The sequence below is a fragment of the Brienomyrus brachyistius genome, chromosome 20 (genome assembly GCF_023856365.1).
Source record: "Brienomyrus brachyistius isolate T26 chromosome 20, BBRACH_0.4, whole genome shotgun sequence".
NCBI lineage: Eukaryota > Metazoa > Chordata > Actinopteri > Osteoglossiformes > Mormyridae > Brienomyrus > Brienomyrus brachyistius.
This window is the reverse complement of record NC_064552.1, coordinates 16,111,948-16,136,451: the sequence shown is the minus strand read 5'-3', so window position 1 is coordinate 16,136,451 and position 24,504 is coordinate 16,111,948. Positions and strand designations below refer to the sequence as shown.

Genomic DNA, 24,504 nt, shown 5'->3' with positions numbered 1-24,504 from the left:
CCATGCGAATCGCGCAGTATGTAGCTCATTGTTTTGAGGTTCCTGTGCCTTCCTTACAGGTATCGATGTAGCTACAGTGAAGAGGGAGGAGGAAGAGCACCTCATGAGAGATGCAAGGACATGGCTTTCTGAGGGATTGCCCTCTGACCTCCGACACCCCAAAACAGGAGCCACGCCCCTGCATGTAGCAGCTGCCAAAGGATACATTGAGGTCATCAAGTGAGTCGCTGTCTCTACTAAAGGACATTTTGCACCGAACATGACACAAAAACACATAAATTTGCAAAATATATATGGATGCAAGTTTGACAGATCAGGAACATTCACAGCAAGCACAATGCAACATTTTCACAACTGACTGATAAAAGTTCACATACTGAAGAAATTGTCAAAGTAGAGTCAAGCACCAGCAGCAGTGACAGTGAGTTTCACGGATCCTTTGAGCAAAAAAGTGCACAGAAAATGACAAAGGTACTGGATGCGTCCAATTCTAAATAAAACTAATATTTTACGACTGTTTGAGATGGTACTTCACGATAAACAAAATTAGTAATGAAAACAAGGCAGCAACATCATTGTTTAACAGATAATTAACTGTAGTAATAGAGAAAACAGTGTTTATTGATTCTGATTTTTTTTGGATGTTGACTGTATACAGATCGGTCTATAAATGACAAAAAGTAAATATGTTTACAAATAGTCACGGTTTAATATAATCCATGAGGCATATCACAAAACGTAAAAAAAAATGTGAACCCAAGGTGAACATAAGCGAGTAGAACAGCTGCAGGCAGCTTAACATGTCCCTGGACTAGGACCGATTTTTTCGAATGGATGTTGAGAATTTTGAGAATTGATTGTAATGTTATAATATTAGTTTTTTTTACCTTCTAATTTAATTATGTATATTATTATAAAGAGCAGGACATATACTACTGCTGGACAGCGCCGCCCATATCGGGGAAAAGGGGGGAGTTGCCTGGATACTATAGGAAAAGGCAGTGATTGATCCACACCCCACTGCTCCCCCCGTCTTGGCAATTATTTATTGTCAGGGTTGGACCGGCACTGCATGTCAGTATCTGCAATAGCTTGGGTCAAATAAAAATCAGACCAAAACGAATATCAGTGGTATTGCCCATCATAGCAGGTTAGTGCTGTAAGCCTAATGAAAGGTTTCCTTCCAATTCAAAAACAAAAACACTGATCACATGCGTAAAAACGGACATCTTATTGGTCATTTGTTCTTGAATGCATCCGAAAACTACAGCAATCTAGCCTCAGAATAAAAACAAAAGACGGATTATGCCAAGGAGAATGTGTCGGACTTAGTGTGAAAGCCTTCATAGAAATACATTTGTTCGCTTAGGAATGATGTTTTTTTTATGCAAAAAACAGACTTGGTGTGAAACTGCCTTCAGTGTGGCCAAAATACTTGTCTTTTTATTATTAAAAATGTGGATGTTGTTTAAATATTCTTGCGAGCGAGCACTGTCAAAATACTTCTGAGAAATAAAACTCTTGTTCTTGTTTGTGCTAAGCTAAGAGGTGTGGACAAGTTTTTTCACTCGTGATTTTTTGTGGGTTTCACCATATCTCATATTACTGTTTAAACAGGCCCACACCCTTCATAAGTTCCTCTCCGGGCATTAAAAGCCATGATGTATGACATTCCACTCCAGCCACATATATGTCGAAATTGTGAATTGGTTTTGGAGACGTAATAGCTTGGTCTGAATAGCCTAGGAGAGACCACCAATTTTGTTGGATGTCTAGGGAGTGCTGATTAACAACACTTTTATTTTGGTGGCACAGAGAGATCATATCTGGCTTGGGATTGAAAACAAGTTATTTGTTGTTGTTGTTATCATAGCCAGTATAATTTCAGTTGTGTTCCACTGGGGCCCTTTTTGGTGAAATGCAGAGGTTTGACTTCATGATCTTGGTATGATCTCTGGAGCTGTGAGAAGACTGGAATGGACTTGCGCAGGGCACTTGGGCTTCTGCTTGTGGACGTGTAGATACCAACGATGATAGATCACTGGGATGCGTGTGCATGCATGTAAGGGGTTTCTGCAGGAAACTTCGCTTGAGGCCAGAGCAGGGAAACTGGTTTCCCAGGTCCATAGTCTTAATGTTGGTAAATGTAGGTTGTCTGTTGTGCAGAACACATTCCAGGAGCTTGATTGTAAGCTTCGAAGAAGGAAATCTACTACTATGCCTGGAATTCTGAAATTCTCCAGATGAGATCACAAATGTTTGAACTTTATGTTGGGTAGTGTTAATGGCCAGTTTTAGCTTGCTGTGCTGTGTTGGTTGCTAGGATTTAGTGTGAAGATTTCTTGTAAGCCTTGTTGTTAAAGCTGAAAAGTAGTATTTAATATTTGTCAATCTGCTAATGTTGGGAGGTTGGTACAGAATTAATTTTGACAGATTAGTTGTATTGAAGGGTTTAGTAAAGGTTGTACATTCTTTGCTACAGCTTTATTTTGATGGAGTGGTGGCTTTGAGGGTAGGGATCTGTGCCAGCAACTGGAAGGTTGGTGGTTCAAATCCCGTGAATGCCCAGAGTGATTCTGCTCTGTTGGGCCCTTGAGCAAGACCCTTAAGCTGCAATTGCTTTGTCCTGGTTATCATGTTAATCTATATCCAGCCCTGTAAAGAGGTCCTCCTACTTACAGGCAATAACTTGGAGGTTGGTGGCAGGATTGGCACTCCAGCCAACAGAAAAAACCTCACACTGGCTACATTCAGGTTCTCATTCCTGAAGTGGTTTGTCGTGTGGTGGGTTCAGCAACACACTGTAATCAGTACATGATCCTTAGTGTAGATGTAGGGCTATCATCCCCTTGTTATGCAAAGGTTGGAGTAAACAGGCTGATAAAATGCTAATGCTAATTAAGCTATACTGCCATCATTCCACATGTCATTTAGGGTTGTCTGCTGCCTTCTAACTGGGCATCCAGGTGTCATTTAATCTTATTTGCTTCCATATTCAGCCACTGTCTCAACTGATAGACACATCTTAAAATTTATGGAACAATTTTTGCATTTCACATAAAAATTTCTTATGTTTAAGTGTAAGAAATAGAACCTTTACAAAAACATAATGCTTAGTTCTGAATAACACCATTCCAAGTGCGTGATTTTAGTTCCTGTTATGAAATTTAATTGTTTTTTAACAACAGGATTCAACAGGCAATCTAAATGCTGTTTGACGCATGTATCAGACGATGAAATGACTCAGGGGAAACTGAAAGGCACTTTGATGGTCACACAGATGTTACAAAACAGGATGTGTTTCTTAGACCAGTGTTTCTGAAACTGAACATTTATGGATTTTTTTAAGGTGTTTTTTTTTTAATTATTCAAAAATCACATTTAGCTTAATGGTATAACCAACATGTTTTATTAGATTATTAATGTATATTTAGCTGAACAGTGGCAGCAAGCATTAATAAAATAGGACTACATCAACAGATGCTTTAAAAAAGGTGTTTTCTATTCATTTTTATTTAAAAATCGTTTACATTTAGTTTGATAATGTAACAGATATGTTTTACTAGATTCATGTAGCCTATATTTAGATTGATAGTGGCAGCTAGAGTTCAAATCAATAAAATAGACAACAATTACGAAAGTTTATAAAAAGGTGTGTCAAGATTTATATAATTAGGCATAGGTCTGCAATTAAATGCATTGAATGATAAAGCAAATCCCTAATATGGATTTGTCAAGGTAATAATAATTATAATTCTGCAGGTTAAGAACATGTGTTGCTACCAAACTAAATATATGGTTATAATAAATGCATCATGTCACTGTCTAGTTAAATGTACATTAACAATCTTTTTCCTCTTAATACTGGCCCTACCTGCAGCTCTTATCGCCGCATTTCCATCTTTTGATATTTAAAAATGTTGTTTTTTTTGTGCATGGTCAGCATTGGGTTTTGTTTTGAGAAAATCCTCCTTTTTGGCCTAGGCTCTTGTGTCACTGTGGGATAGATGTGTCCCTGACAGACACCGATGGCTGGACGGCCTTCCATGCGGCAGCACACTGGGGACAGGGAGAAGCCTGTAGGATCCTGGCCGAGCATCTCTGCAACATGGAGGCCCGCAGCAATGCGGTGAGGAGCTCTAGAACAGCGCTTAGATTTACTCATTTATTTACTAGACGCTTTTGTCCAAAGTATCATACAAGTGAGGCAGGTACTGTATTACAGTATGTAGCTATCAAGGAGCCAGCTTGACTGAGCTTCCAGTAAATGACCAGCAACCAATGCAAGTTAGTATTGGAACAAGGTCTATACCAGTGGTTCTCACCCTAGTCCTTGAGGACCCCAAGACGGCCCACGTTTTTATTTTCTCCCAGCTCCTTGCCAGAGTGTCCCCCCCCCATCTTCTGGTAGGACCAAAAACATGGACTGTCTGGGTGTCCCAGAGGACCAGTTTGAGAAACACTGATCTACACACTACATTCTAAAACTACTGCAAGAACCTAAGAAAAGAGCTATTCAAAGGACATCATGAGGGCTTGGTTCCTACAAGACCAGTGCTAAAAATACTAGAGCATCCAGTATGGAAAAGAGACCATAACCAAGGGATAGTAGATGACAGGAGGGAGGGTCAGTAGATGAGGTGTAAACTCAGAAAATATCATCCAAATTTCATATAGCCTGTAAGGGATAATTTGACATGCATATGCTCTCGTCTGTCTTTTCCAGGGTCAGACTCCATTTGATATAGCTGATGAAAGCATGAAAACCCTGCTGGAGGAGCTCTCGCAGAAACAGGCCCATGTCAGTCATTTAAACACTCTGCTTTGCCATGATTTCTATTAGACAACAGAAATTATGTCGGCACTGATGAAAATCTGCTAACGGAGAAACTCCCTTTTTCAGTGGCGCAATGAACAGTCTGTGAACGAGCGACAAAACGTGGTGGAACCTGCCGCTGCCAACACATCCAGCAAAAACCGAAGGTCTGTTCCATCCCTCACTTCATGTTCTGCATTGGTTTGCATTAATGAGTCCCGTCGGGCTCTGCTGTTATTTCCTCCTACGTGTCAGAGACGTGGATTTTGGGATGGCTTGCTGTCCCCCGCGTGTGGTTGTTTGTTTTGAGGCTACGCCCCATCTGGGGTGTCCCATGCCTTGTGCCCTATGCTTCCTGGCTTACGCTGAGGCACCCAACAAAGCTGCACTACATAAGTGGTTTTGTTTGTGGTGATAAAACGTACACAGAATTACTTTGGTTCTCCTTTTGCCATGAATGCCCTACAGTTATAAATAATATTTTACCTGGGCTTCATACCTTATGTCTGCTAAATCCTGCTTCAGGAGCTCCGTGTGCCGAATGAGCAGCAGAGAGAAGATGAACGTGCAAGACCAGTCAAAGGAAAAGGGGGTCCCTGGGGGGCTGGAGCTGAGGGAGGACGAAAGAGAGAGCAGCCCTGGTAAGACCTTTCGCCCGGGCCTCTGCGGGTGTCTCACATGGGGCTCGGACCCACCCAGGCCTATGCGGGGGTCTCGCATGGAGCTCTGTGGGCCTTCAATTTAATCTAACCATGCATCTTTTCCTAATTTGCTAAATACATAGAGCAAATTGGACATTAACCTTGATAGGATATGAATACTATATGGACCAAAAGAATTTGGACACACCTCTTAATCATTGAATTCAGGTGTTTCATTCAGACTCATTGCCATAGGTGTATAAAATCAAGCCCCTAGCCATGCAGTCAATGTTACAAACATTACTGAAAGAATGGGTCATTCTGAACAGCTCAGTGAATACAATCATGGTATCGTTATCAGCTGGGACCTTTGCAAGAAGTCAACTTGTGAAATTTCTTCCCTGTTAGATATTCCACGGTCAAGTGCAAGTGGTGTTATTTCAAAGTGGAAGCGTTTAGGAACAACAGAAACTCAGTCACAAAGTGGCAGATCATGTAAAGTAACAGACAGGGGTCGGCAAGTACTAAGGTTAATAGTGCTAAAGGTCGCCAATGATCTGTTGAGTCAATAACTGCAGAGCTCCAAACTTCCTCTGACATTAACTCATGGAACAGACATCCATGGCTGAGCCGCTAGAGTGACCAATCCTGCTTCTCTGTCTGGCAGTCAGATGGACGAGTCTGGGTTTGGCATATGCAAGGAGAATGTTACTTGCTTGACTGCATTGTGCCAAATGTAAAGTTTGGTTGGGGAGGGATAATGGTATGGGGTTGTTTTTCAGGGGTTGGGGTTGGCCCCTTAGTTCCAGTTAAGGGAACTATTAATGCTTCAGCATAACAAGACATTTTGTACAATTCTACGTTTCCAACTTTGTGAGAACAGTTTGGGGAAGGATCTTTTCTATCCCAGTGCACACAGCAAGGTCCATTAAGACATGGTTGGCGGAGTTTGGCATGGAAGAACTTGACTGGCCCACACTGAGCCCTGACAAACCCATTGAAAACATTTGGGATGAACTAGAACAGAGATTCAGAGTCCGGCATTCAAGCCCATCATCAGTGCCTGACCTCACAAATGCTCTTCTGGATGAATGGGAAAAAATTCCCACAGAAACACTCCAAAATGTTGTTGAAAGCCAGCATGAGTGGCAGCTGTTATAGCTGAAAAGGGACATGCACTTTAGGAAATAAGCTTGCTTGGACTGTGCAGTTGATTGCATAATGATATCAGCAATGCACTCTAAAGTTTCAGTCCATGCCACTAATAATCCTAACAATTATACCATATCTACTGGTTAGCATATTTGCCTGTTTACCGAATTGTAATGAGGAAAAGAGAGACCAAATGTACATGGATTCGTTCTTAATTGCAATATGGTTCATTCTCACAAACTCGTTACTGTCACGTATCAGTTTTCCCTAATTCTAAAAATTTGTTTGACAACAGACTCAAATTACATTATTGTCTTAAATGTCGATTTTGCCTCTGTTGTAGTTAATTGGTTGCAGGGTAAAACAATTGGCAATAACAAACAATCAAAGAAATGTCAAGCATCTTATTAAACTGATTGATTGTCTGTTGTGGATTACATGCAATGAAGCTGAAAGATTCAAAAACATTTGTTCTATCCACATCTGATCTACTTCTGCATTATTTGATCTTAAAACTGTGACAGTATGGCCCATTTGGGGAATTTGGTTGAGGAATTATTAAATTTGAGCTACAACTGACACAATTCTCATGTAGGTCTACCTAATAATTTAAGGTAATGTCACTTGCTCTGCAAAATGTAAATGAAATAGTTCATTTTCCACATTTTGCTTGTTAGAATAGAATAGAGTAAAATCCAGTAATAATGGACTTCAAGGGACCTGGCAAAACAGTCCGTTATATCCAGAGTTGGCCAGAACAGAACTACAGGACAGCATTTACTCATGCCACCTCCCAGAAAGGTAGTAATTCAACTTTATTGACTGTATTTCACTTATTGCAACTTAACAAAAAGTCAGTTTATGTCACAAACATACTGTGACAAATTTACCTGATTCAAAGACTTCCTCTGTCTTTTAGATGCTGATAACTGAATTTGTGAGCATAATAGTCAACAGTTTCTGTTTCGCTTTCATCCCCTCAGAAAACTCCACCTTGTCAAGCCCAGAAAGTGAAAAAACGGTCCCACCTACTGTTACTGTCTCCAAGACGGTAAGCCGGCTTCTTTTTTCTTAGGAAGTCTTCACGCATAGTGAAGTCATATGTACTCCAACAGGCAAATGAATTAAAGTTTTCAAGTAGCAAAACAGTAAAAGCTAAGAATGATACATTTATATAGTGCTTTTCAAGACACCCAAAGCACTTTAACAGAAGCAATGGGGAGCCACTTCCACCACTACCACTGTTTAATACCCACCTAGATGATGCGACAGCAGCCATTCTGTGCCAGTATCCTCACCATACAGTAGCTAATGGGGTGAAGGGGCGATTCAACCATTAGATATAAGGGATGATTAGGCGGCCAGATATTAAAGGGCCACAGTGGGCAATTTTAGCTAGGATACCAAAAGATGCACAGAGGTCTATTATGACCTCAGATTTACATCTTATTTGAAGGGAAGCACCATTTTTACAGCACAGTGTCCCTGTCACGGCACTGGGGCATTGGGATCCACACAGACCACAGAATGGGCTCCCCCTGCTGGCCACACCAACACCTCTCCCAACAGCAACCCAGATTTTCCTAGCTGGTCTCCCATCCAAGCAATTTCTGCCAGGCTCAAGCCTGCTTAGCTTCTTAGCTTTACCTAGTCAGGTGGTATGGCTGCTGATGCAAACTTAAAACACTACGCAGGAAGAGAATGTAGCATTCACATATGCTGAGCCTATTAAACAGAACAGAATCTAGTTTACCTAACAGCAGTGTGAAGTATGCCCCCTACAGGACTTTAAGGGGATGAATTTTTGGTAATGTACTGTATTGAAGACCACATACATTAATGCATGTTCACAAATGATCTTATTTGTATTTAATGAAAATGTATTTTTTCTAGCATTATGGTAATAGCACGGGCTATTAGCACTCAGCAGAATGAACAAAATTCTTACTCCAGGACCCAGAATGATGAGGCTGGAAAATTTCCCCTGGAGTTTTCACCTGAACTGATAATTACAGCACCTGACCTGATTCGTATTATTATGCTTCCTCCCCCTGGCACCACAGTGTTGAGTGTAATAACGAGTGGGGAGCCATGCCTTCCAGCAGTGTTTCTCAAACTGACGCCAAAACGTGGACCGTCTGGACGCCCCTGAGGACTGGCTTGAGAAACACTGCCTTACACTTACAGCTGTCAGGTTTTATTTCGTAATAGATACCAGACTTCATGCCCTTCGTCCAGCTTCCTGACCCTGAGTCTCTGTGTGACAGTGCTGGAAGCGTCACACCTCATTTCACATTCAGGATCACCTGTCTTATTGTCTATGTGCTGTTGTCATATTCCACAGATGGAAAAGCCGTGACACACTGCAGTGACACATGACTCGTGTATGAAAGAAATTACATGTGCACAACAAATGTGTCTATTTTAGTGCTCTATTTGGCTGAAAACACAAAGTTAAACTTATTTAGTTATTTATTATTTAAACTTATTTATAAGAACAACTGCAATCTCTGGATAATCTCCAAATTATCACTATGAAATAACTTTTAAAGAAAATTAATTAAAACTACCACGTACAAAAAACAAATAAGAACATGAGAAATTTACAAAAGAGAGGAGGCCATTTGGCCCATGAAGCTCATTTGGGGAGAATTTAACTAATAGCTCAGAGTTGTTAAAATCCTATCTAGCTCTGATTTAAAGGAACCCAGGGTTTTAGCTTTCGCTACACTAGCAGGAAGACTATTCCATACTCTAACTGCATGCTGTGTAAAAAAGTGCTTTCTGAAATTCATTTTAAAATGTTCTCCCACTAATTTCCACTTATCGCCACGAGTTCTAGTATTTAAACTTAAACTGAAATAGCCAATTGGTTGAACAGCATCCAGACCTATTAGTATCTTATACACCTGGATCATGTCCCCCCTTAGTCTCCTTTGCTTGAGGCTAAACAGATTGAGCTCAGCTAACCTCTCTTCATAAGACATTCATCTAAGACCAGGAATCATTCTCGTAGCCCTATATTGTACCCTTTCCAAGGCAGCAATGTCCTTTTTAAGGTACACAATATTCTGGGTGGGGTCTTACCAAGGAATTATGTAATCTTAGCATCACTTCCCTTGTCTTAAACTCCACACACCTAGAGATGTAACCCAACATCCTATTGGCCTTTTTTATTGCTTCCCACACTGGCGAGAGTGGGACATGGAAGCATCAACATACACACCGAAATCTTTCTCGTAATCAGCTACCTTTATTTCCATGGAATCCATAAAATATCTGTACTTTATATTTCTGCTCCCTGCTTGGATTGCCTTATATTTATCTATGTTAAATTTCATCTGCCAGGTATCAGCCCAGTTGCTAATTAAATCCAGATCCCGTTGTAGCCTCTCCGACGCTAGATCAGTATCTGCTACACCACCTACCTTGGTGTCGTCTGCAAATTTAACCAGTTTACTGTATGTATTGGTGTCAATATCATTAATGTAAATTAGAACAGTTGTGGTCCTAAAATTGAACCCTGCAGTACCCCACTATGGACGCAGGCCCACTGTGACATTGTGCCTCAAATAACTACTTCCTTTCAGTTAACCAGTAAATCTGGTTCTTTACTGTCTTTATGAAAGGTATGATACTGTTAGAATATAAGATGTTATTTTTTTTAAAGAGGCAAGTCACCCCTCTTTGTTTTTCTGGTTGTTTCACAGTTGGCAGATTCATACTTATATTTCTCACCTGCCAAATATCCAGCTATATCATAAGTGTCTTTATAGTCTTTGTAAGTCTGCTCTGTTTCATGTGTCTGCTGTCTAATTCTGTATGTTTCACCATCTGATTTTGTATTAACTGAAAGAAAAGGCAATTTACTAAATGTTTTGCAGTCTGTGACATTCTACAGATTAATAATGATATCAGTTTCCATACAAAGTATCCTCCAACTTAATATGACATTAATTCTTGTTAGATGGAATATAAATATAAATAGTATCCATAGAATGTGCTATAAAAACAAGAAATAGATGTGTAGAAGCAGCTGCTGGTGCAGAGTGAATGTGGTCTGGTGATCCAGCTATCAGAGTTACATTTTCTCATTGTTGTTTTCATTTAATTTGCAGTATATTGCAGTACACACCTCAGATGAAAAAGATTTATAGATTTTTCACACCTTACGGCTTATAAGATTATTACTTGGCAGACTCTTCAAATATGGAGGGTGGAAACTTTTCTAGCTACTTGTATATAGTTATTGTTTTTCTTATTATCGTAATTATTGAGCAAACTTGGCATCCCATCCAGGGTGTCCCCTTTGATTCCAGGAATAGTCTCATGGTTCACTAGATGGGTGGTTAAACAGCTATAAGTTTAACGAAAACTCAAGCTTGCAAAATAAAGTCTGTGTAGTTTAAAGTTAAAGGTGATTTTTTTTTCTTTTATTATACCTGCCCAGTGTGAAGAAGAGAATGAGAGGAAGGAGAAAGAAAGGGAGAACAGGACAGCACGAGTCCAGCCCACCCTTCAGAGAACTGCATCTTCTACCTCTGAAAGCTCCAGCACTGGCAACACTGACAAGCGCAAGTAAGGCTAGCAGATAGCTGTCCAAGGCTCACTGACGGGAGCAAGTCAGGCTAGCAGATAGCTGTCCAAGGCTCACTGACGGGAGCAAGTCAGGCTAGCGGATAGCTGTCCAAGGCTCACTGACGGGAGCAAGTCAGGCTAGCGGATAGCTGTCCAAGGCTCACTGACGGGAGCAAGTCAGGCTAGCGGATAGCTGTCCAAGGCTCACTGACGGGAGCAAGTCAGGCTAGCGGATAGCTGTCCAAGGCTCACTGACGGGAGCAAGTCAGGCTAGCGGATAGCTGTCCAAGGCTCACTGACGGGAGCAAGTCAGGCTAGCGGATAGCTGTCCAAGGCTCACTGACGGGAGCAAGTCAGGCTAGCGGATAGCTGTCCAAGGCTCATTGACGGGAGCAAGTCAGGCTAGCGGATAGCTGTCCAAGGCTCATTGACGGTAGCAAGTCAGGCTAGCGGATAGCTGTCCAAGGGCTCACTGACGGGAGCAAGTCAGGCTAGCGGATAGCTGTCCAAGGGCTCACTGACGGGAGCAAGTCAGGCTAGCGGATAGCTGTCCAGGGCTCACTGACGGGAGCAAGTCAGGCTAGCGGATAGCTGTCCAGGGCTCACTGACGGGAGCAAGTCAGGCTAGCGGATAGCTGTCCAAGGGCTCACTGACGGGAGCAAGTCAGGCTGCCTGTACTGTGACCGCAACATGCCCATTTTTGGCTGAATACCCTACTGATGCATAGTTTTCTGTCTACAGATTTCAGACCTCTATGAGAGACGAGGAGTCAGAGTCACAGAGGAAAGCACGGTCCAGACTCCTGCGGCAGTCAAGACGCTCCACTCAGGTCTTTACCACCCTAAGCTGTTGTATAGCAGGTCTTCTTTAAATATAAAGTGAAGCCATTAACATATTGTGCCATGTTTATCACTGAAACCCAAAATAACCAAGAGCTTCACACAGCGAGGAGCATGAGACTGAACCGCAAAGTTGCTAGCAATACCAGGCAGAACTGAGTTGTTTGCATTGGATGGTTTGCAGGGTGTGACGCTCACAGACTTGAAGGAGGCAGAGAAGACCATTGGCAAAAGTTCAGACATCCCACGCAGTATTCAGGCAGTCAGCCCTGTTGTGACCGTGACTCCTGCCGAACGAGGTGAGGCTGAAAATGTTTTTAAAACTAAAAACACAATGTATACCTTTCAAAATCTTTCAGAATATCCCATTGGGGGCAGCGTGTGGCTCAGTGGGCTAAGCCTGTGTGCCTGTAATCAGAAGGTCGCAGGTTCAAACCCAGCCTCAGCCTGTGGGTCCTTGAGCAAGGCCCTTAACCCCCAGCTCCCTGGGCGCCGCTACAGGTGGCAGCCCTTCGCAGACAACTTCCTCTATGAAAAAAGAGCAAGTTGTGGGAGGCGTAAAGACAATTTCCTTACGGGGATCAATAAAGCATCGATTATTATTATTATTATTAAAGAGTAATAATATTAAAGAACAATATTAATAATTAGTGAATATTAATCGAATAATAAAAGTATAATATGTAGTGTAGTATATCATTGTTTTTCTAGATGAGAAATAAAATCACTCTGCTCTGCTTGAATCTTGTACATTTCCCTGTTATGTCCTGGCACCATTTACTGAAGAGATGCTAAGTTGAGGTGACACAGGTTTTAGTTTCCTGATTGGGTGGAAAAATGTTTACACTTTCACTTCTGCTCTGGAAGCTGGAAGTATCATTTTTATTGCACTATAAGATACAGTATAATTGAAAGCAGGAGTAAACAGCTATGTTTTTGAATGCACCCACTGTGTTTGTAAGATGTACTGGAAGAGAATGCTTACCAAGGGTATACTCACTAGCCGATCTATACCGTGCCCAAGCACGTTTGACCCCCAAGGTCCACTTTGTATAGTATGATCACTCCATATCGTGCCTGGGCCTGCTTGGAGTTGGACTCGGGCACGGTATGGATGTAGTGGGATTGCTAACCATGCCTGAGTACGCAACACCGATGTGAAGTCAATGATGCGACTGGCACACACATTCTCACATATACACTGTGTATGAACTAAACCCGGAAGAATAGGATTGGGTAGCCTGTACAGATTGCATAATTAAAACAAAAATAAAAAAAATTACAAATAATATAACTGGCTGTGAAGGTCACAGGAATTTCTTCTGCTTTCTTCAATCTGTCTGCTCAATAAACATTTAAAAAAACTTCCCACTTTGCTTGATTATCTAACTGTTTAAGACACAACATAGAGGACTGAATTTTCATTCACTTTTGATGTGAAGTGCTTAGATATAACTGATGTTATCGCTCTTTATTTGGACACTAATCCAGTCTTCCTTCCGCTATATGGCCAGGTGATCACAAAGGCAAATTTTAATCAGTGCATAAACGAGTGATTGTGAACACACTGCTTGGTATGACTGCAGCTGTATATGCACCTGCTCGTTTAAATCTGCTTCGCTTTCTGTTATAGACATTGAACCTGCTAAGAACAGCCCCGAGGATGGGGAGAAGTTTTCACGGCTAGGAGTGAAGGAGCGGCGGAAAGGGAGGAAGGAAAGACGCTTCACTGGGGTGCTTCAGGCTCACTCTGGAGAGGTAACCGGCCACGTCATCACACTGTGATATTAACCCTCTATGGTCAGTGACATCTTCGACAATGCCGCATATCTTTCTCGTGTATTTCAGTTCATAACTTGCTGAAATTGAAGAAACATGAACAAAACGTTGACTAAATCCGTAATCCATAAAAAGTCTTCTTGTCAAAACGTCTATTGTCGGAAGTTTTTAAAATTACTGTCACAGGCTTAGCCCACTGAGCCACTCGCTGCCCCATGTAACTGGAATTATGTTCTGTAGTCGAAATACTTCAGCATTTTACAGTGTGTAACATTAATCCAATTCCTTTCCAAGCACTGTTTAGTAATAATTGTAGAAATGTATTTTCAGCTTCTCAAATTAAAGTACTGCTATATACTTACCTTTAAATTTGTCTTTCAGATGGAAGACACTGATCAGATGGATGATTCTCTCACAGACTCCTCCAGCTCACACAGGTAGCTTTTGTCTGGCAACAAACCAGACCTACAGACTTTAAACCATGTGGCTTTAGTCAGACCAATATACTTTGGTCTAACTGCTTGATTAGGCAGAAATGTGCTGAGGCTGCTTGACCGGTATAATCAGCAGATCCTGTCGCTCTTTCAGTGAGCCTCAACCAGAAGATTACACAAACATATCCACTTCACCTGACTACAAAGTGGTAGGCTCATTTACTCTTTTCTGTATTTCATCATTTCATTTGACATTTTTCTGTCGTTCACCATGGCAACATTGCATAATCTGTTTTTATCAGTCTATTTCAGCAGTTTTGTAAAAAGTGGATGAATATATGAACCTGGCACAGAATTTGTATTTGTATTAGAAGAATCCTTAGCACCTTCTGTCATTCTTCTCCTAGCTGTTCCATAAGGTGTTAAAGGATAACGAGCTGCTCAGGGAGAAGCTGCAGGAGACAGAACTGCAGCTCAATCAGAACAAAGTGGACCTGGAGAGACTGAGGCAGGTGAGTGGGCTTTAGAGACCGAGGCACGTGAGCGGGCTTTAGAGACTGAGGCAGGTGAGTGGGCTTTAGAGACCGAGGCACGTGAGCGGGCTTTAGAGACCGGGGCAGGTGAGTGGGCTTTAGAGACCGGGGCAGGTGAGTGGGCTTTAGAGACCGGGGCAGGTGAGTGGGCTTTAGAGACCGGGGCAGGTGAGTGGGCTTTAGAGACCGGGGCAGGTGAGCGGGCTTTAGAGACCGGGGCAGGTGAGCGGGCTTTAGAGACCGGGGCACGTGGGCGGGTTTTAGAGACCGGGGCAGGTGGGTGGGTTTTAGAGACCGGGGCACGTGGGCGGGCTTTAGAGACCGGGGCAGGTGGGCGGGCTTTAGAGACCGGGGCACGTGGGCGGGCTTTAGAGACCGGGGCAGGTGGGCGGGCTTTAGAGACCGGGGCACGTGGGCGGGCTTTAGAGACCGGGGCACGTGGGCGGGCTTTAGAGACCGGGGCACGTGGGCGGGCTTTAGAGACCGGGGCAGGTGAGCGGGTTTTAGAGACCGGGGCACGTGGGCGGGCTTTAGAGACCGGGGCACGTGGGCGGGCTTTAGAGACCGGGGCACGTGGGCGGGTTTTAGAGACCGGGGCACGTGGGCGGGTTTTAGAGACCGGGGCACGTGGGCGGGTTTTAGAGACCGGGGCACGTGGGCGGGTTTTAGAGACCGGGGCAGGTGGGCGGGCTTTTGAGATCGGGGCAGGTGAGCGGGCTTTTGAGATCGGGGCAAGTGAGTGGGCTGTGCGAGCGGGAGGAGGCAGCGGTGCTGATAGAGGGGTGGCAGCCTGAGTGCTGTATCACTGCCGTGGTGTGCAGGACCACAAGGATAGATAGATGCATGAATTTGTGAAGATGGTGAACAAAGAGAGGAAAACATGACAAGCTCTAGGGCTTCAGCACCAGGGAAAGGCATCTACTTTCCACTGACTTCTGGAACGATGTCTGTGTGTGCTGTTGCATATCAGTGGCTTTGCTTTAACAGTGTCAGTGTTAAGGTTTAATGGTTGTGAATGACTCTTTCAGAATCAGGAGCAGAGTTCAGACAGGCCAGCCTTGTTGGAGCTGGAGAGATATGTGAGTCCTTTTATTTTCAACGCCGACAAACGAAGCAGTGAACAGTGTGCTGAGGTATATTGGGTTTTATTTGTCATTTTACATAGCAGATGTTGCTTTTCATAGGAAAAAAAAGCATTGGAGATAAAGGCAATGGAATTGGAAGATGAACTGAAGGTAACGAAGGCTGCAAATTTGTGTTCAGGGACATAAAATGCAAATCACCTTAAATACTATATTAAAACCAAAGTGCTACATGTTTCTTAAATATGTTCATTACCAAGATTATTTTTCCTGTTTTCTAAATACCTTGTGTTTTTATTGATTTACAAATTATTATAAATTAGAGCAGTGTTGTGACATGCTGACAGTAAATATGTTTAAATCCTCAGAATGACATCTAAATTTAATTAAGATTGCATTATGAGTTGTTTCTTTTCCTAACATGCAGGTTAGGGATTGTGCATAGTCCTAGTATTAAAACATGACCGTTCTTTGCTTCAATAAATCTGCTTCTCTATAAATCAATAAATATAACAATCGGGTTTAATAAGGGCAGGAGCTCAGGAAACTCGTTTAAAGATACGAAAGTGCTGTTGGACATTTATGTCAATCAGTAATATGTAACTTTCCTTTTTGTGTATGTTCTCTCTCTCTAAGATTCTGACTGACCTCAGAGCTGACAATCAGCGGTTAAAAGATGAAAATGCCGCCCTCATCCGTGTCATCAGCAAGCTTTCCAAATGATTCATAAGTACGTGCTTAGATTGAAAACAAACAGGCTCGCCCATTCCTCAGACCACGGGTAAAGGTAAATAGTGGCATTGACAGCGCAGGTTAAAATTGGTTGGTTGCTTAAGTTAACATGAGTGTGTGTGTCTGAGTGTGTGTTGTTTTTTGTTTCTTGAACAACCAGTTTTGTTCTCTTACTGAAAAAGATAAAACTAATGTACTTGAATTTATCACAACTGCACTTAGGTATTCTTGGTTAAATGGACTGAAAAGATATGACTGCATATACTGTTTCTGCTGGTTTGTAACTTACAGGAAATAGTATCAAAGTTGTTGTTTTATGACTTTTTTTTATGATGTTCCTTATTTCAGAAAGCCAGCATGAAATTGCCAATGTACAACATTGTTAAGTAGTATAGTTAACATATTATTATTATTATTATTATTATTATAAAAACTATTTGAATTCAACGCAAAATATTTCACCGCATAAGGAGCAAAGCAAAATGTGACAATAATCCTACTTTAAATAGCGAAATGTTTGTTAGAAACGGTATAAATTAATAGGAATGTGATTCTTTAAGTTGCTGTGTGTAAGAGCTTATTCGTGGGCTCTTTTTTTTTTAACTGTACGTTTTTCTGAAATGTTTGTGTTGGATCAGAAATTGCAGTTATGCAGAGTATCTCAAGAGCTTTTGCAGCCAAACACTTTCACTTCTTTCTTTTTTCTTCTCTATTGCACAGAGTGGCCATTACTACAGTTTACTGTGGTCTAAAAATGTCAGGACTTTCATACTGTGAAACTAAAACAATAGGCAAAGGAGACACACTGTTTACTAAAGCTTCTTAGTGTATGCCATAAATATTTTAATGTGCCTTATACCTTTAAAGATACTGTAAATGCATTCTGCTGAAGTATTTTGGTTATGTAGTTGGTTATATCTTTGGGATTTGTCATTGAAAGGGAGATTATTTTGTATGTAGGAATTGATAAATGACCTACACGTCCCAACAGAGACTGGTGTTTTTGTACTGTCTTCTTTGTAAGTCATATATTAAGAAAAACCTGTGGATTTTACAATGCTACATGTGTGAGTGCTTTAGGGTCCGGAGGAGGCCTGCTTAACCGCAACTCCACCGGACTGCTTTCACTTTACTGTGTGACAAGTACAGCTTCTTTTTGAAATACAGATTCCTCTGGTTCAGTTAATTTACTAATCTATTTTTCTTAGTAGTTGCTGTAAAAAGTGTCAATGAATTGAAAAATTTAGAAAATCTCTGGAATTACTGTACAGTTGCCTGGACATTTGAGTCATATTTTGAAATAATGGTTTACTGGAGTTTTGCGACAAAACACATGCAATTAAAATAAGTGATTGTGAGCTTAAATAGGCTTTATATAAAGACAATTGATAAATATGCATGAGTAATACAGCTGAAAATGTCTATTTTGCTTGTACTATTTTAAAAAGTCAATAGTGTGTGATAATCCCGTTAAAAATCATAAAAAGTAATTTTTGACTGGGAAAAGCATAGTTTCTAGTGCCTGTATCCATAATAAGGTTTTCATACATTTTGTACATTTGGAATTGCTGTAAGATAGTTATTGAAAATAAGTTATGCTAGCAGGTATCTTCTCAGCTTTTTAAATTTCCCAGCGATTTCCAGCCCCTTGCTGAGGTACTAGTGATAAAACCAAAAACTAGTGTTCCCTACCACCAGCACAAAGCTAGCAATTTGACAAATATTGAAAAAAATGCATTGATGTCGATTGTCGAGGTATGTGAGGGTTTGCTTGCTTTTTTTGAACATAAATGATATTCCTGTATTGAGGGCTCAAGCTCATTATTTTAAAAATGTTTTAAAAAGAATTCTTTTCAATGTTCAGTGAAAGCAACTGGGATTTACAGTTCATTGTTGGGGTATCAAAGAAAAAGAAAACAGCCGAAAAAGGCTGAAAAGGAGTCCTTATATGAAAGTGATATCCTTAAAGGTGAAAAACTTCATAGTATGGATTACAAGTTGTGCTAAGACTATTACTTGAATTCCACTTATTTATTCATTTCATGTTTTACAGAAAAATGGTAAATGTATTCGGTTTTCAAGATGTTTTTAAATAAATTATTTTCTCTAGAAAGTAATTTCCAGAACTATTACAATCTTTTTCATAATATTTTTCTGTATTTTATGTGGCAGGTCCCGTTAGAGTGAATGAAATATAAGCCATATTTCTTAATTTGAAAAATTAACATTACCATTATAAAGAGTGTTAACTACAGCCAGTATTAAGATGTATTTAAGATTTGTTCTATAGTTCTATATGAAACAGAACTTTTTCTCCTGTGCTTTGGGTGACAAATTGTACAAATACAGGCAAATTTACATAAATGGAATTTAGACTTTTTTTTACTGATGGTGAATGAAAACAGACCCGTAGGCTTTAACATTCCATAACATAATGTTCAATTAATGTTATTTTTATGATTTAATGCCAATTCTTAAATGTAACTAAGAATACTCTGAGTCAGGGTTGTCAAACTCCAGCCCTGGGGAGCCAGAGCCCTGTGTAACTTAGTTCCTTCCCTGTTCCACCATGAATGATTCAGCTCAAGACCTGTGTGGTAATTAGAACAAGGAGTTCAATCAGGTGTGTTAAATGAGGGGAAACCCAAAAATGTGCAGGGCTCTGGCCCCCCAGGACTGGAGTTGCGCACCCCTGCTCTAAGTGGTGTTTCTGGAGGTGGAGTTACTTTAGTGTGTAATAGTGAATAACACGCTTCTTTGCTATTATTTCAGAAAAGATCTGCAGTTGTCCTTTACAGTGCAGTTACATATTGTACTACATGCATAATGGCCCTGTATTCTATGAAATGCTAACTTTATTTCCATCTTTTATACTTTACCTGTACTGAAACATAAGATTCATGTTTTGGCCCGTTCCACATAAAGTGAAACTGTGTGAAAGTATGCATTATGCTGATTTTTTCCCCTATTGTTCAATTAAAACTGCGTTGTATTGTAGATCTACATTTTACAGGGTATGCCCAATCCAGCAGCCTGCATTAAACTGTGACTCATCACAAGCAGCCAGTACATAGACATGAAAGAATCAGTGTATATGCAACCAACCACCTTGTTCACTATAAGCGTTTGGAAGATGGATGCATGTAGCATAATACATATTCAGCTAATAAACTTATTTAGCTAGACTCCTGTTTTACCAGAAAGCAAACAACGATCATTTTTATTTCTGTTTTATCATTTCTGTGCTAAAGATAATATTTTGATATTGATTTTGTTATATTTTTATACTGTCTGTATTTATCTGTCATGGTAGTTTATACACTGTTAAAAAATGGTATCCTTCATCTACCCAAATGCAAATAAATTGATATATGTATTCACGCATCTTTGTTTTCTAAAATGTTAGCAAATCTATATATTTATTTTTTCTTTGCAATAACTTGTAAACCTGTTCCAAGGGCAATACTGGATGCCAAAACTCATTTAAAGGTACCATAGGGTGCATTTTTTCAGTAATTTTTTAATTGTTCTCTGGTGTCTAGATGAACTTGATTTAGTCTAAAAATGCACAGAAAAGGTTTTTCCAAGGCCAATTCCAACCCTACTATTTGGCCTTTGAATAGGGACAGGGAGCCCTGATCCTGGAGTACCAGCATCCAGCAGTTGTCCATCCTACCTGGTCTCTTATAATCTACAGCTTACCTCAGGCAGATAGTAAAGCATCAGGTAGGAGAGAGAGCCTGCTGGATGCTGGCTCTCCAGGATCAGGGCTCCCTGCCCCTGCCTTTCCCTTTCTTAGTGAGCTCAACAGTGCTAACCACTGCACCACCATGCCACCCCGGCACAAAATTAACATAGTCATAATTCTGTTTTTTGGCATTGTAAGAATAACATTGACAAGAGGTCTCTGTACTTCTCAATGTCAGTATAACAGATTTCATAATGTCACTTAATACTCCCCTGCTAACTTGAGATATGTTTCCCAAAAGCATAGTTGTTAATAACATCACCAACGTTACCAACATAGTTGGAACCATGCAACTGAACAGTTGGCAAATGTACTCTTGAATAGGACTTACTTTCTTAACCCACTAGTAATAAATAACCATACATCAAGAGCTGGCAGTATATATTTTTTTCTTCAGCAGGTGCACTGCATGCATGTCCCTTGAGAGAGAGAATATGTTACAGGTTGTGTAGGACTGGTGAAAAAAGTGGGCTGGTGTATACTAAGTTTGGGGGCATGGTGAAGAATTGCATAATCTTTTATATCAGCCTGTCTTACCAACTTTTTTTTACATATGTAGGGTTCATATTTGAAAGAGGGAGCTACAGTGTTTGAGATTCACGGTATGTCATTTCCATGTACCAAACTCTCCTTATTTAGCTAGGCTGAGGTAAAGTCTGATTTTCATTCTATAGCACCATTAAAAACTGTTTAAGATCCTGAGACACATTAATTTATTCTCATAGCCTGTCCCTTTTACTCGATTACTTACACAGACATTTCCCAAAGCAAGAAACACCATTAACCTGTTTTCACACCATTCAGAATTGTTGAACTTTTTACGAGAAACTATAAACAAATCCTTCTATATATCACACCATGTGCTCATTTACAGAGTGCTGGCATTCAATTCCGTTACCTCAAGTCAGCACAGCTTGAACTCAGTTAACACAATTTCCCCAGGTGGAAACACAAAGAGTCAAAATCGTTCACACACTAAATCAAATAGATGAAAGGGCCATGGGTCAGTTTACTTGTTTTGGAACAATGGATCCACAAAGAACTGAAGGTAGAGGAAGCGGAAAAGGAAAACCAAAAGGACAGATGGTTTCTGATGAGATTTGTGCAGCTCAAGTTGGCCATGCCCTTATCCTTGGGATGCCAATGAGGAAAGTTGGCCAGTGAGTGCAGCTTGACAGTTTCACAGTAACTTCTACAGTATATTCTGGACTTTCAGAAAGGCAAATAGGTAATTTGCATACTGTTCTCTACTGTAACTTTTGAGTGCTGTACTCTGTGCTGTAACACAGACATGTACTGTAGCTGTTTGCGCTATTGTACTGTATGCAGTGCTTAATTTGTAAACTCTGGGGTGCCGGAGCTCATAAAGAGCACAGAGACCAACTGACCATCACCAATTGGTCTCTGACAACTATAATGCACAATTATTTAAACACGTAACAATGCAATATTTTTGGTCGACACCTGTTATATACATCTAACTGAAAGAGAAACGTACCCTATTCGATGAGTTTAATGGACCAGAAGGTAACAGATTCTTGAAGGCCAACAAAAGGATTTTTCTGCATGAGTGGAGCGGTTTAATTATACTAGGTGTAGCGTAGATTTCTCTGATCCTGAAGTCCTGGAACTGAGTTGTGGCACAATTTAAGCACTGACAGTATGCTGTCTGAAATGTATGTGTATTACTGTATCCTGTCACATACGGTCAATCTGGAGTTACTGTTTGTTCCTATTTTGTAAACTGGATGGTTTACAGTAATTCCAGTAACCCTATTTTTGCTGAACTGAGATTGCCAACTAACACACAATTAAAGGGCGGGTAGCAACCAAACAGTGGCAATTATGGCAGCCTCACACATACCCCTTAGCAAAAAACTTCCCCCTCCCACAGCCCTCAAGTATTAATTAATAAAACCTAATACTGGTCGGCAGACCCCTCCGACCAACATAGTTGGAACCATCCACAGTCTGCCCAATCTCTGGTGCCTTAGCCTCCAATGGTAGGAACACGTCCACAGTCTGTCCAATCTCCGGTGCCTTAGCCTCCAATGGTAGGGCCGCGTCCACAGTCTGCCCAATCTCCGGTGCCTTAGCCTCCAATGGTAGGACCACGTACACAGTCTGCCCAATCTCCGGTGCCTTAGCCTCCAATGGTAGGACCACGTACACAGTCTGTCTAATCTCCGGTGCCTTAGCCTCCAATGGTAGGACCACGTACACAGTCTGTCTAATCTCCGGTGCCTTAGCCTCCAATGGTAGGGCCGCGTCCACAGTCTGCCCAGTCTCCGGTGCCTTAGCCTCCAATGGTAGGGCCGCCTCCAATGGTAGGGCCGCGTCCACAGTCTGCCCAATCTCCGGTGCCTTAGCCTCCAATGGTAGGAGTGTGTCCACAGTCTTGTCCGCGCTGTTATCGAGCACTGTATGCAGATCTCTCGTGGTGCACCCCGTGTCCAATCTGTACTTCGTCTCCTCTCGACCCCACCTGGTTTAAAAATAAGCACCACCTACCCCAACGTAACACCCATTCCAAGTTCGTAATAAAATCATTATTGGTGCCAGGAAGGGAGAGTTCATAGATTGACAATAAAATCGTTATGGGTGCCAGGGAAGAAGAACTCACAGATCAGCAACCAAGTCCATAACACACAGTTGAAACTACTAGAGAGGAAGAATTCATATACAGTCCATAACCCAGCAATCCATTGCATTAATAACAACCAATCAATCATCACATTATAAGTAAATTTGTTATGTTCTTATGGAACAAAACAATGTCTGCTATCATTGCTGTGCATCCACTTCCCAAAGACTGTGACAGAGCGTTCGACTGTACAGAGTGCCACAGTGATAAGGATGTGTCAGTTCTGCATCCAGGTCCAGCACCATGGTTAACAAAGGGTCCAGTGGAGAGAGAGCATGGCAGGGAGCAAACAGACAGCATCGCAGGAGCAGATGTAACCAGGTTTGTGGAGGAGATCTTAGAGGCAGGTCATGTTCGAAAGTCTGTATAGTGAGAGTCAGGTCAAAAGGAAAAGGCAATCAAACTCTATGTCATCTTAGATGATCAAAGTAATAGATCGTTGATCAGATTTTCAAATCAAGGAGCCAACAGCTCCCATATACTCTCAGAACTTGTGCAGGCATGGTTAACACTTCAGGGAGAAGGTTTTCAAATAAAGTCTCTTGATGGACAAGTGACAATCCACAAAGAGATCCAGTGCTTCCAAGAGAAAAGTAGCACCCCCATTGACAGTCTACTCAAAACAATAGACCCCCTTCGTGGAGGAAAGCAAACTGCTAAGGGTCAGTGGACATCTAAGGAGTGCCGATCAGGGAAGGGATGAGAGAAACTTGATCATTATCCCTGGTCGACACCATATCACCACCCTCATCCTCTGTTACTACCATTCAAAATCACAGCACCCACTAAGGGCGACACATAATAGAGGGCACCATACGCACAGCAGGACTTTCAAAATTCAAGATTTGTGAATAGCCTTATTTTCAAATGTGTCACACGCTGTAAGCTTCGCTATCACGGATCAGCACAGAGAAGCAGGTGAAGGGAGCTAAAATACAAATAAACGGAGTTTATTACGGCGTAATAAATCAGAAGTTCGACAACAATAATGACAGGACTAGGGAAACATACTCGAACACGGACTAAAATACACTGAACTAACAACAGCAAGGCGAGAGGCGTAAGCCACAGGGGCAGCAGGCGACCGTGAGGTCTGAGTCGGAGGGACCCTTGGCGAGTGCGAGGAGGGAACATGAGGGAATGTCAGAGGGAGCGAAGAGGAAGGAGGAGGGACTAGCGAAGGAGGCCAGGGGGGAGACTGGTAGAGGGGAGGCGGGAGCAGAAGCCGCAGCAGGCAAAGGTACAGCCACAGTCGGTGAAGGCCTAGGCAACTGACAAGTCAGAGTGGGGAAACTCACAGGCAACCGAGGAGGTGGCGGAGGTTGGACCGCCCCTTTCCGGTAGACCGAGAGGCAGGGACCTAGCTGGGATCTGTCCTGCTGTGGTGGCAAAGGAGTCACTCCCCCGAAGGGGTCCAGTGGGGCCATCAGGGAAATCCCTGAGGGATCCCATTCACCCTCCTCCTCCCCAAAAGGTGAAGGAGCAGTGGTCGGGCAGCCTGGGACCTCCTTGGGGACAGGGACTA

At 41.7% G+C, this 24,504-nt stretch overlaps 1 protein-coding gene across 1 annotated transcript in view; it reads left to right on the top strand.

Annotated features, from left to right (window-relative positions):
• The window catches only part of ppp1r12c (protein phosphatase 1, regulatory subunit 12C), a 36,470-nt gene extending 16,507 nt beyond the window's left edge, over positions 1-19,963 (top strand). Inside the window, exons 5-20 of the mRNA XM_048986903.1 lie at positions 60-219; positions 3,985-4,129; positions 4,727-4,801; positions 4,904-4,983; positions 5,342-5,457; positions 7,593-7,660; positions 11,060-11,187; positions 11,930-12,017; positions 12,212-12,326; positions 13,661-13,785; positions 14,188-14,243; positions 14,395-14,449; positions 14,648-14,752; positions 15,802-15,852; positions 15,958-16,008; positions 16,492-19,963. Coding sequence (XP_048842860.1) covers positions 60-219; positions 3,985-4,129; positions 4,727-4,801; positions 4,904-4,983; positions 5,342-5,457; positions 7,593-7,660; positions 11,060-11,187; positions 11,930-12,017; positions 12,212-12,326; positions 13,661-13,785; positions 14,188-14,243; positions 14,395-14,449; positions 14,648-14,752; positions 15,802-15,852; positions 15,958-16,008; positions 16,492-16,578 — 1,505 coding nt within the window. The 3' untranslated portion in view covers positions 16,579-19,963. The remainder of the gene's footprint in view (positions 1-59; positions 220-3,984; positions 4,130-4,726; positions 4,802-4,903; positions 4,984-5,341; positions 5,458-7,592; positions 7,661-11,059; positions 11,188-11,929; positions 12,018-12,211; positions 12,327-13,660; positions 13,786-14,187; positions 14,244-14,394; positions 14,450-14,647; positions 14,753-15,801; positions 15,853-15,957; positions 16,009-16,491) is intronic.
• The last annotated feature ends 4,541 nt before the right edge of the window (positions 19,964-24,504 follow it).